Source organism: Scyliorhinus canicula, chromosome 9 (assembly GCF_902713615.1).
Source record: "Scyliorhinus canicula chromosome 9, sScyCan1.1, whole genome shotgun sequence".
Lineage (NCBI taxonomy): Eukaryota > Metazoa > Chordata > Chondrichthyes > Carcharhiniformes > Scyliorhinidae > Scyliorhinus > Scyliorhinus canicula.
In genome coordinates this window covers 180,587,320-180,600,087 of record NC_052154.1, presented here as the reverse complement: position 1 = coordinate 180,600,087, position 12,768 = coordinate 180,587,320, and the positions used below count along the sequence as shown (strand labels likewise).

The window sequence follows — 12,768 nt, the reverse complement described above, 5'->3', positions numbered from 1 at the left end:
CTCCGCCGAGGACTCCGCAGGCCGCCCTCAGAGCCAGGTCCCGCCGGTATGAACTTTGTCCATTTCACACCGGCGGGACCGGCCAAAAACAGGCGGCCGCTCGGCCCATCGGGGCCCGGAGAATTGTTGGGGGGGGCCACTGCCAACGGCCCCCGACCAGCGCGACGTGATCCCTGACCCCACCAAAAAAACGGCGGCGGAGAATTCGGCAGCCGGAGTCAGAACGGCGGGACGGGATTCACGTTGTCTCCCGGCGATTCTCTGACCTGGCGGGGGTCGGAGAATCCCACGCTTGGCCGAGAACAGCCCTCACTATCTTGTGTTCATTGTGATTCTAGCCAATGGAGGGTTTTGCTCGATTCCCATTGATTTCCATTTTACATGTGTTCCTTGATTTCACACTCGGTCCAATGTTGCCTTGATGTTGAGGAATGTTATGCTCAGCTCACCTTTGGAATTCAGTCCTTTTGTCCATGTTTAGGTCAAAGCTGTAATAAAATCTGGAAACAAGTGGTCCCAGCAGATCCCAAGCTGATCATTGATGATACTGATTTGATTGTGACTCCTTCCATCGCTTTGCTGGTGATTAAATGTGGCTTCCACACACAGTGGCCAATTAATTTGATAACTTAAGAGTTCATTTATTTATTTTGAAACATCTTTCTTAATTGAAGTTGGTTAGAAACAATTTCAAGGTGACTAAAATAAGTAGCATGAATGTGCATCTGTTATGAAACTGGAATTCGACAAATGTCATTCCTTTCAAAGCAATAGTGCAACTCCCAATGATACTTTGGGGCGTCACATCGTCAGCTATCAGTCAGTTGTTGTAAGGAATAAAACTAGCGTTGTCAGTTCAATGATTGCAATCGGATTAAGTTGTTCTCCAACTTGTGCTACTGCTCTGCATCGTCTGAAAAATATAACCATCGAATAAAGAACCAGACAAGATAAGAGTGACGGAAGACTAACAGCTACCAATCCTTACAGACAAAATGAAAACTGTCCTGTTCATTTTTGCTGCGGCCCAGGTCCTCTATTGCTCTGGCAAGTATTGTGCTGTTAATTGATTAGAGTACCATTTGTTGTTGATGATTGCCTAAATGATCATTCACCAAATGTATTCATCCTTCAACCTCTGATTTTGATTCAGGAGAACGATGTGGAAATTCTTTTCCTGCTGGGGCGGCCCTTAATGCTACAATTAGAAAATTGAACGACAATCTCACAAATAGTAATCTCTTGGCTGTGACAAATTGTACAGTGCTGCAGGTAAGTGACACCAAATTCACCTGTGGCCTTTGCCTCGTCTGGCCGCATAGAACTTATGTTAGCAGACTAGAAATCTAGAGGTCCTAGACTTGAAAATCCCATCATGTGTATTGGCGGTGGCACTAACATGGTGAGTGGCAGCACGGGAGCACAGTGGTTAGCACCGTTGCTTCACAGCGCCAGGGTCTCGGGTTCGATTCCTGGCTTGGATCACTGTCTGTGCTGAGTCTGCACGTTCTCCCCGTCTGTGTGTGGGTTTCCTCCGGGTGCTCCGGTTTCCTCCCACACATCCCGAAAGACGTGCTTGTTAGTTGAATTGGACATTCTGAATTCTCCCTCCCTGTACCCAGACAGGCCCTGGAGTGTGGCGACTAGGGGCTTTTCACAGTAATTTCATTGCAGCGTTAATGTAAGCCTATTTGTGACAATAATAATGATTATTATTATTATCATGGGGATCGAATTCAGTTAATCAAATAAATCTGGAGTAAAAGGTGAGTGAAGCAGCACTACACAAATTATTTTGATTTCCCAGGGTCACACAACCCGCGCGGTTGAGGGGGTGGGGGTGGGAGCGCTCGATGTAAGTCGGCATAGTGCTGCTGCACATAAATTTCTCCCTCCAGTAACTGTGATGGTGACGAGGAAACAACTGGTTAGTTGAAAAATGCATCTGGTTCATGATGTCTCTCAGGGATGGAACCGTGCTGTTGTTATCGCATCTGGAAACCCCTGTGACTTCAAGCATATAGAATGTGGTTGACTCTTACCTGCCCTCTGAAATGGTGTATAGCAATCTATACTCATTCCTGTCAAACGCACTGTACATAACTACAAGAACAGAGCTGGGTCGGTTACCTTGCATTGACATCGGCACTGGAAACAACAATGGCACACCCAGCCCAGCCCAGCTGGAAAGAGACTGGGAAGTGTACATACCGTATTGTAAATAAATAAAAGTTATTTATTTCACTCGATGTGGACTTCACGTGTCATTAAAGTGTTGAATGGCGGAGCAGCCTTGACAGGTGGCCTATTCCTGTTCCTATGTTTGAAAGTTGGGCCTGTTTTCCTTGGAGAATGAGGAGAGATTTGATAGAGGTGTTCAAAATCATGAGGAGTCTGGACAGGGTAAATGGAGATCAACTATTTCCATTGGTGGAAGGATCAAGTCCAAAGGGCACAGATTTAATGCAATTGGGGGAAAAGGAGCAATGGAGACATGAGGAAAAACATTTTCACACAGCGAGTGGTGAGAATGGAAGAAAGTGTAGGGCCGCAGGAGAAGGCAGGAGAGTGGCAAAAGGTGGATTGCTCCTTCAGATTGCGGTGCCGTATCATCATTGAGTAGAAATTAATATCCTCCTCCACTAGAAACTTGGGAACAGGAGAAACTTAATTAGTCAGGAATGTGAGGAGGAGGAGGATTGCACCATCTCTGTATCTGCAAGTGGGGCCTTCTTGCCCCACTCTTAATTGGGGCTCTTAAGAGGGCAATTTGCAGAAGCTTAAGGGCCTGATCCCACTGGTATCAATCCAGCAGAGGGCTCACCACGCTGGGAGCATGACAAGCAAACATGTGCGGGGTTATTTATGGGCTCCCAGGATGGGCTTCCTCATTGATATGCTCAGTAGTTGAGGGACCCAGCAGGTCAAAGGGGGTTGAGGGAGTGGGGAAACACTGAGAGTCACCACCACCGTCCCATACACCCCCCCCCCCCTCCACCCCATACGGACCTCCCCTGCTCCAAACCCCCCCCGACCCTGCCCCCACGAACCCATCCTTTCTGGATTACGGGGTTAGTGTGCAGGAAACTCAGAATGTTTTTTGTCTGATACTTCTTTCATCTCGAGCACCCTTAATTAAGTTTAAAGCTGCTCCTTTTTTAGGCTGTTGATTTTGGGAAAGGTTTTCTCAATGTGACTTTGAAAATCGATGTCCATGAAACCACTTGCCTCGCAGATTCTGGGAAGGATCCGTCAACTTGTTCACTGAAAACTTCTCCAGGTGCGGTGAGTATTACAAAGTTTGATGTTTGCCATTCTCAGCCGTAATTAATCTTCACTCTGATGGTAAAATGGCACAATGAGCGACTCTTTAGGTTGTTATTTCTCACTGGTCTCCACACAGCAGGAGAGAATAAACCATGCACATGTATCTCAGCATTATAGGGGTCATTTTGCAAGGTTGAGCTGTCAATATGGAAACACAGTCAGCACAAGCTTGGATCAGGGATAGGGCAATGATACTTTAACTCTCTCATTCAGCGGGAGGTGTTAGCACAATGATAATGTCACCAGACTAATAATCCAGTAAAGCCAGTCTGGAAACCTGAGTTCATAAAATCCCAGAATTTACAGTGCAGAAGGAGGCCATTCAGCCTATAGAGTCTGCACCGTCACTTGGAAGGAACACCCTACCTAAGCCCATACCTCCACCCCTTCCCTGTAATTCAGCAACCCCACCCAACCTTATTGGAGACTAAAGGCAATTTAGCATGGCCAATCCACCTAACCTGCATATTTTTGTACACCAATCCCCTTTAGGGACTGAAATCTGCCGCCTTTAACTGCTCAGGCCTACTTGACCAGGAACGGTGTGGTTGACACTTAAATGCCACTTAGTTGTATTGAACCGCTCCCACTGGAGCCCTTGCTCCGAGGCCCTTTCCCTTTGACTCAGTGCTGCCTTGCCTCTTCCAGAATAGGGCTCCTGCCTTGCAGCACAGTTAAAGAAAGTATCAAACTGCTACAAAAGGAATGGTGGGCACTGGGAGCAACAACAGGAAACCCTGCAAAATGCTCCTCATGAACATCTGGGGGCCTGTGCCAAAATGAGGTGAGTTGACCCACAGACTCGTCAAGCAGCAACCTGACAGAGAGTCCATACTAGCCGTATTGGGATTGGCAATGTGGGTGGAAAATTCGGAGAGACTCAGGAAACGTGATTCTCTCCGGAGGGATCACGGGCTGGATTCTCCATTTTCTGGACGATGTTCCCACGCCATCGCGAAAACTGTGGGGTGAAATTCTCCGACCCCCACGACGGGTTGGAGAATAGCGGGAGGGCCTTCCCGACATTTTTCCCGCCCTCCCGCTATTCTCCCCCACCCCCCGCCCAACTCCCGACATGAATCGCTGCCGCCGTTTTTTTACGACCGGCAGCGATTCACAGCTGTTCGATGGGCCGAAGTCCCAGCCCTTTACGCTGTTTTTACGAACGGCAAACACACCTGATCTGGCCGTTCGTAAAAACGGCGGGAACAACTCGCTTTTTATAACCATGGCACCGATTGGAACGGCAGTACCACGGCCGTGCCAAGGGTGCCATGGGCCCGATGCCCGCGCACTATTTGTCCTTCCGCCGCCCCGCAGTATCCATTCGCGGGGCGGCTGAGGGGCATCCCGGCCCGCGCATGCGCGGGTTTCGCGCAAATACGCGATGACGTCACCCCCGCATGCGCGGGTTGGCGTCTTCCAATCCGCGCATGCGCGGCTGACGTCATATGACGCGTCAGCCGGCGCTAACTCCGGCAAGCGGGCTTAACGAAATTCGTTAAGCCCGTGATGCCGGAGCTTGCGGCGTCGGGCTGCTAGCCCCGACCGGGGACCAGAATCGGTTCCCGGTCGGGAAGGGGCGCGCTGGCGTCAAACCCGCCTGGGTTTGACGCCAGCCTTACGATTTCTCCTGTTTTGGGAGAATCGCGCCCGTGGTCTTTTACGCCAGGAAAATTGGCATTAAAAGGCCGCAGATTCAAAATCTTGCAGGGGGCTAGCAGGCAGCTGTCGTGAAGCTCGCAGCTCTAGCTGCCGATATGGCCACCTGCACTTCTGGGTCAGAGGCCGCGCATGCACACGGCGGCGGCCTCCAGCGGCCGTGTCGTGCTCCATGCGGACTCAGACCACTGATCTGGACCGCAGAAATAGTGCTCCATATCGGCCGCTCGCCTGCCCCACACTGCCCGCACACATAGCCCCCAGTCACCTGCCCTCCGATCGGCCCTCCCCCAACTGTGGCAGCCCCGGACGAAGTCCGCAGCCGCCTCGTGAGGTTCCTGAATGGCAGGACCAGATTAGAACCACGCGGTTGGGAATTCGGCCGGTCGGGAATGGAGAATAGCGGGCCGGGCCTGAGGCGGTGGATACTCAACGCGGCATGCTCCCCGAGTACGCCGTTTTTCGGGAACGGAGAATAGCGGCACCGTCGCCGGTCCTGAAATCGTGCAGCAAAACGGATTCTGTGCCTGATCGCCGAAACCGATTTCGGCGTCGGGGTGTGGAGAATCTAGCCCCACGTTTCCCGATTTTCCCCACCACTCGCCGGTGATGTTACAAGGTTCACACATGGATTTGAATACATTTAAATATTATTAATGGGCCTCTGAGCGACATGATCCATCCACACGAAATATTAACATCTCGCTGTCGTGACATCACGTCAGCAAGGTTTACAATGGGTTTGGCCAAACGTGAATCAGTTGAGGGACTCCCTCCGGGGGCACAGAGGGGCACAAAAGTCAATATAGCCCTGGTGTGGAGAGGGAAATCCACACGGCACAAGTTGGCACTGTCAGTTTGGGGCAAGTGGTGCTTTAAGGGTGGGCTGGATAGATTATTTGAGAGGTTTATGAGCTCTTTCTGACATCTGGGGCGCGATTCTCCGCTCCCCAGGCCGGGTGGGAGAATCGCGGGAGGGCCGCTCTGGCACCCCCCGCGATTCTCCCACCCCCCCCCAAAATGGCGTGTCGCCGTGAAAAACGGCGACCGGCGATTCTCCGGCCCGGATGGGGCAAGTGGCCTGACGATCCCGACCTGTTGACGCCGGTGTCAACCGCACCTGGTCGCTGCCGGCGTGAACAGCCCGCGACAGGTAAGTGTGGGGCCTGTGGCGGGCGGAGAGAAGATCGAGCACCACGGGCGTGCTCGTGAGGGGACTGGCTCGCAATTGGTGCCCACCGATTGTCGGGCCAGCGTCTCTAAGAGACGCACTCTTTCCCCTCCGCTGCCCTGCAAGATCAAGCCATCACGTCTTGCGGGGCAGCGGAGGGGAAGACGGCAACCGTGCATGCGCGGGTTGGTGCCAGCCAACCTGCGCATGTGCGGCTGACGTCACTTAGGCACCGCCGGCCGCGTCATTCTCGGCGCGCCGCCTTGAGGCAAGCGTCAAGGCCCGGTGGCCGGGTTTCACGCAACGACGCTCCTAGCCCCGTTAAAAATGGGCCGAATTTTCATAGCTCCATAGTGGCTGAATTAAAGATAGAGCACGGGGGTACGGAGGGCTGGTGGCCATTGATGGTGGGGGAGGGGTGCTCGCTGACAGCCAAGTTGGAATGGCTTCCCAATATATTCTCACAGCAGGGAATTTTCCCAGTGGCCGTTTGGGAATTGAATCACCTTCCCACTCCAGGGAGAGGCAGGTAATTTAAGCAGCAACAACTCACAAGTGGTGGCAAGTTTGCAGCACCAATGGCATTTTGCCAGTGGCAGAATTCCACCCACTCAACCATTGGGATAGGCTGGCAGTACCAGTTCCTCCACAGATCGTGGGGGCTGCCACATTCCCCTCGCTCAAATTTATATTGTATTATTTTTATAATCAGAGGGAACATCTATGTTGAGATTCTTTCCAGGTCTCCTGAGCGAATCAACAGTGCCCACCACTCCTGATGGGGAGGTTTCCAAGGCTCCAGACCTTCTCGTTCTATGCTTCTGAAACTTCATTCTCTCTACACCTTGCTATAACTGTAACATTATATTCTGCAGTCTCTCCTTCCTTCCTCACTGTTTGTACAGCATGCAAGAGACAATACTTTTCACTGTATACCAATACATGTGACAATAATAAATCAAATCAAATCAAAAAGGTAGGTTCTTGATTAATAAGGGGAGGAGGGGTTATGGGGAGAAGGCAAGAGAATGGGGATGAGAAAAATATCAGCCATGATTGAATGGCAGAGCAGACTCGATGGGCCGAGTGGCCTAATTCTGCTCCTGTGTCTTATGGTCTTATGATAAGGGAGCCAGGTTCGATTCCCGGCTTGGGGCACTGTCTGTGTGGAGTCTGCGCATCCTACTCGTGTTTGCATGGGTTTCCTCCGGGTGCTCCGAGTTTCCCCCCACAGTAACTTCTTTGCAGTATTAATGTAAGCAGACTTGTGACGCCAATAAAGATTATTATTATTATGTGAAATGCAATGTGCGCTCTGACAATAAAACTATGCCCTGTGTTAATGAAACTCTTAATGTTTACTGTACCCTGGCCATCATCATGTTACTATTACTACAGTATTCTATTATTATTGTGCACTCAACATTAGAAAATCTGTTCTGTTGTAATACACTCTTACTGAAATAGAATCTGTATCTTTAGAAAACTGCAATTTGTACGAGCCAAGTCATTTTAGACCAGATAAATATTGACCGTATCAGTCTGGAATGCAGTTACAGAATATTGACAACACCCATGGTACCTGTAACCAGTGAATCATCAATGACATCTTTAACATCAGCACCAATGACATCTCCAACATCAGCATCAATGACATCTCCAACATCAGCATCAATGACATCTCCAACATCAGCACCAATGACATCTCCAACATCAGCATCAATGACATCTCCAACATCAGCATCCATGAAGATTTCAGCATCAACGATAATTTGGAAATGGTCTATCATGATGTCCTTCTATAGAGTAAGATTATGAATTTGTTTTCTTCTATTCTATTTTGATCTTGTATATCTCCCTGTGATCATTTCTCAGGAAAGCCCAGGTTTACCGAACACTCAATTCTGTGGATTCGGCAGGATCACATTCCCTTTCCGAAATGAGTGTCTCCTTGGGTTTCAGGAATCAAAACAGGACAAAGTATTCAAGTCTGGTCAGATCACCACACCCAATTCAACTTAAGCATCACTTCCTCTGATTTGTGCTGTTCTGGTTACATAGTTCAGCATTTCCATTGTTTTTTTTTTGATCTTCGGCTTGCAATGAATATGCATGTTCAGGAATCTCCCTCGACCTACCTCAGGGCACACTGTCAGAGTCATGGATGTGGTGGTATGCACTAGTAATCCAGCATGAGATATGAGGGCAAGACCAGTGGAATCTACTTGTTAATACCCTCCAGAGAGATTTTATAATATATAAAAAAAAGACCAGAATATAGTCTGTGAGCATTGTTAAGTACAATGAGGTATCACATACAAACATAGGAGGTATGAGCAGGAGTAGGCCTTTTGGCCTTTCGCGTCTGCTCTGTAATTCAATACGATCATGTCTGATCTGATCGTGGCCTCAATTCCACATTTCAGCCTATCCCCGATAGCTGTTGACTCCCTTGTTAGTCAGGAATCTATCTATCTACCTCTGCTTGATCAATATTCAATGACCCTGCCTCCTCTGCTCTCTGGGGAAACAATGGCAATGGATCTTGACACAATGAGAGAAAAAATTCTTCTCACCTCCGTCTTAAATGGGAGACCCTCTATTTTTAAAGTGTGTTTCCTAGTTTTCGTCTCTCCCACAGGGGTATTGTCCTTTCAACATCCACCATATTAGGTCCCATGAGGGTCTGATGTGTTTCAATAAGATCACCACTCATTCTTTTGAACTCCAGTGAATAGAGGCCCCGTCTGTCCAACTTTTCCTTATAAGGTAATCGCTTCATTCTTGGAATTGGTTGAGCGAACCTGCTCTTAACTACTTCCAGTGCATTTAAATCCTTTTCTTGAATAAGGAACCCATAGCTGTACCTAATACTCCAGATGTGGGCTTACCAATGCTCAACTGCATCAAAACATTTTTATTATATTCCATTCCCCTTGCAATAAATGACAACATTTCATTTGCCTTCCTAATCACATATGAACTTTCCCTTATTCGTGTACCAGGACAACCAGATCCCTCACAGTTCTACAATCTCTTACCATTCACATAAAATGCTGCTGTTCTGTTTTTCCTGTCAAAATGGACAAGTTACATTTTCCCACATGCTCCATCTGCCAAATTTATGCCCACTCACTTAACCTATCTATATCCCTCTGCAGGCTCCATACGTCCTCTTCACAGCTGACGTTCCCACCTAGATTTGTATCGTCAGCAAATTTAATAACCATACCTTCAGTCCCTTCATCCAAATCAAAGCTGAGGCCCCAGCACTGATCCCTGTGGTACTCCACTCGACACATGGCGCGGCACGGTAGCATAATGTTTAGCATTGTTGCTTCACAGCGCCAGGGTCCCGAGTTCGATTCCCGCTTGGGCCACTGTCTGTGCGGAGTCTGCGCGTTCTCCCTGTGTCTGTGTGGGATTCCTCCGGCTGCTCCCGTTTCCTCGCACATATCCCGAAAGACGTGCTTGTTAGGTGAATCGGACACTGAAGTTTCCTCCGTGTACCCGAACAGGCGCCGGAATGTGGCGACTAGGGGATTTCCACAGTAACTTCATTGCAGTGTTAATGTAAGCCTACTTGTGACAATAATAAAGAGTATAAAAATAACTATGATAATAATCTTGATTAGTGTCACAAGTAGGCATACATTAACACTGCAATGAAGTTAGGGGCTGGTTTAGCACTGGGCTAAATCGCTGGCTTTGAAATCAGACCAAGCAGGCCAGCAGCACGGTTCAAATCCCGTACCAGCCTCCCCGAACAGGTGCCGGAATGTGGCGACATTTGAAGCCTACTTGTGACTATAAGTGTTTTTCATTTCACTAACTCTGAAAAGCCCCTAGTTGCGCATTCTGGCGCCTGTTTGGGTACAGCTAGAGAGAATTCAGAATGTCCAAATTACCTAACAAGCACGTCTTTCAGGACTTGTGGGAGGAAACCGGAGCACCCTGAGGAAACCCACGCAGACACAGGGAGAATATGCAGACTCCGCACAGACAGTGACCCAAGCCGGTTATCGAACCTGGGACCCTGGCACTGTGAAGCAATAGTGCTAATCACTGTGCTACTGTGCTTATTATTATTACATCCTGTCAGTCTGAAAATGGCCCATTTTCCCCGAATCCCGTTTTTAGGTAACCAACCCACTATCCGCACTAATTCGTTTATTTTCTACACCATGAGCTCTGTGTTGCTAGAATTTGCCCCTAGTGGAGGACTTGGTAAATATTTGTTTGTGAAAAGGAAATCAATTTCCCCAACTACGCTTCAACTCCTCTCCATTCGCACTGCTATGTGTGAACAGAGGTAAATCATTCCACACATCTGAGCTTGGTGACTCTGGTGACAGCAAGGGACACTTTCAGATGGGGCCACCATAATTATCCCATGGGAAACACACATTCTTCCCAGTGTTTGTCCTTTTCCGTGCATGCATCAAAGTTAGTTATTTCCAACTGGGGGCGAGGAGAGATTTCACCGCTCATTCGCTAACGGAATAACGTTACCAAAGAACAAAACACTTAGATAAATGATTAACCAATATTCAGCTAAAAGATTTGCAAAGTCACAGTGAATTAATTTTGCTGTTTAAATTGCAGATCTTGAAGCAAATTTAAGATTGGCTGGAGATGGCGAGGCAAAGGAAGATGGTAAATGAGAAGAAAATTGCATATGGCAGAAACTGTTTAATTTTAAAGTGTTAAGTTTTGCATTTAATTCCGAAAAGTTTACTTTTAAATGCTTATTCCATAGCTTATTATGCTTTTGCTCATGTCCACTGCTCAGCTCAATGAACTAAATCATGTGATACATTCCACACTGCACGTCAATGTGGTCACAGATAAAAACATTGAATATATTCAAGAGGCTGCCAGATAAAGCACTTGGGGTGAATGGGATCAAAGGCTATGGGGAGAAAGCAGGATTAGGCTATTGAGTTGGATGATCAGCCATGATCGTGATAAATCGTGGAGCAGGCTCGAGGGGCCTAAAATGGCCCGTCTCCTCCTGCTCCTATATTCTATATATCGACGTATATGTATCTATATAATAAACGTCACACTGAATTGTTGCATCACTCGGATTCTTTCAGTTCCAATAAATAAGATGATAAGGAACGTGGATATATTATATTGATTGTGCTCGATGCAAGATTGTTAACAAGCTGGTATGAAAACTGTGCTTTTCCTTGAAATAAATGAAACTCCATTTACCACAAACATTTTTGTTGTTTCTCTTCTGAATGTCTTGCAATGTATCATCACCTACACTGAATGTAAAAGATCAGAGGAGATGCGGTAAAAGCAGCTGAAAAAACAGCATGAAAATACTAAACATGCCACATTTCCCTGTGTCTGGGGCAGAATTTTAACAATTGGGCAGATGACCGGACATTGGTGAAAATGTGTTACTAGCACGCAGGGAGGCCGGGGGAGCTGGCAGGACCACCTTCTGAATTTTACAGGTGGCAGTCAATTAAGGTGGCTTCTGCCCTCAAGAGTTGCCAGTCCAATCAGAGGTCAGCAGCTTTGCAGCCTCAGCAAAACCATCTTCGCAGCAGCCGATGGAGCCACCAGAACCTTGCCAAATACTCCAGGCGATGTACATGGCCTTCTTCGCCTTGAAGGGTGAGGAGAAACAGCAACACCAGGTGTGGCGGGCAGCCACCGCCTACTTGGGATGAAGACCTCAGCAGGTAGGGAAAGAAAAAACCTTTAAAAAAATTGACAGGCTTGGCTCTGGATGGGGAGCACCTCCGAGGAAATTTCTGGGACCGCAGGTGCTGACTTTTCCATCCGCAAGCCTCCTCTCCCTCTCCTTCATTGTACCATCCACCGACGCTAGGGTTCCACTGGGAGGCTGCCTCCTGGTGGAGCCATAATGTGGCAAAGGGGTTGATTCACCCTTTGCAACATTTTGATGGAATTGCAACATGGCCATTTACGAATATAAACTGGCGGCTTGATTCTTTGTGACGGGCAGCCTGTCTGCTTCCTGTGCTGCCGTCAGGAGAATTCCCTGATGTTGGGACATGGTGAGGGCGTTGACGTCACATGGCTCATCGCAATTTCACTGAAACCGAACCAGGGTCCTTAACACAAACTACCACATGAAACTAAAGTTAAGATTCCCAATGTACACCTATTACAAATTGTAACGCTGCTTTAGATATTCTCTCAGATCGGTAACCTCTCTGCCTCCCTGAACTTGAACATCTTTGATCTGATTCCATGTTGAATCCCTCTCGTTCCAATTTCACTCCAGTTACAGGAGCAGGACAGATATTCTCTTAGACTGTGGCAAATGTAAACTCTCCTCGTATATCTCATCCTGTCTATAACCTTTCACACAGGAGACCACACCATCCTCCTCCAACAGCTCTCCACTGTCATCAAGCCCGTTGGGTTTGCTCTCACCTGGCTCCATAGAACAGTTACAGTGCAGAAAGAGGCCATTCAGCCCATCATGTCTATGCCAGTCAACAAAGAGAGTAAAGAAACTGGTTTTAATCATTCTAATCCCTATTTTTCACACTTCAGATGCAGATCCAGGTACATTTTAAACGAGTTGAACCTCAACGATCAACTGAGGTGTGGGTGAA

At 48.0% G+C, this 12,768-nt stretch overlaps 1 protein-coding gene across 1 annotated transcript; it reads left to right on the top strand.

The window, feature by feature from the left end:
- Positions 1-784: 784 nt before the first annotated feature.
- LOC119971934 (secreted phosphoprotein 24-like) lies at positions 785-11,388 on the top strand. Its single transcript, XM_038808273.1, has 5 exons — positions 785-1,047; positions 1,154-1,272; positions 3,163-3,285; positions 7,643-7,966; positions 10,766-11,388. The coding sequence occupies exons 1-5, from the start codon at positions 996-998 to the stop codon at positions 10,781-10,783; spliced, it is 636 nt and encodes a 211-aa protein (XP_038664201.1). The 5' UTR covers positions 785-995; the 3' UTR covers positions 10,784-11,388.
- Positions 11,389-12,768: the final 1,380 nt, after the last annotated feature.

Bases quoted from the DNA above. Each gene is read 5' to 3' on its own strand.
- LOC119971934 (XM_038808273.1), top strand. From the start codon at position 996: ATGAAAACTGTCCTGTTCATTTTTGCTGCGGCCCAGGTCCTCTATTGC. The intron at 1,048-1,153 runs GCAAGTATTGTG...ATTTTGATTCAG, and splicing joins CCAGGTCCTCTATTGCTCTG to GAGAACGATGTGGAAATTCT. The intron at 3,286-7,642 runs GTGAGTATTACA...CTGTATCTTTAG, and splicing joins TGAAAACTTCTCCAGGTGCG to AAAACTGCAATTTGTACGAG.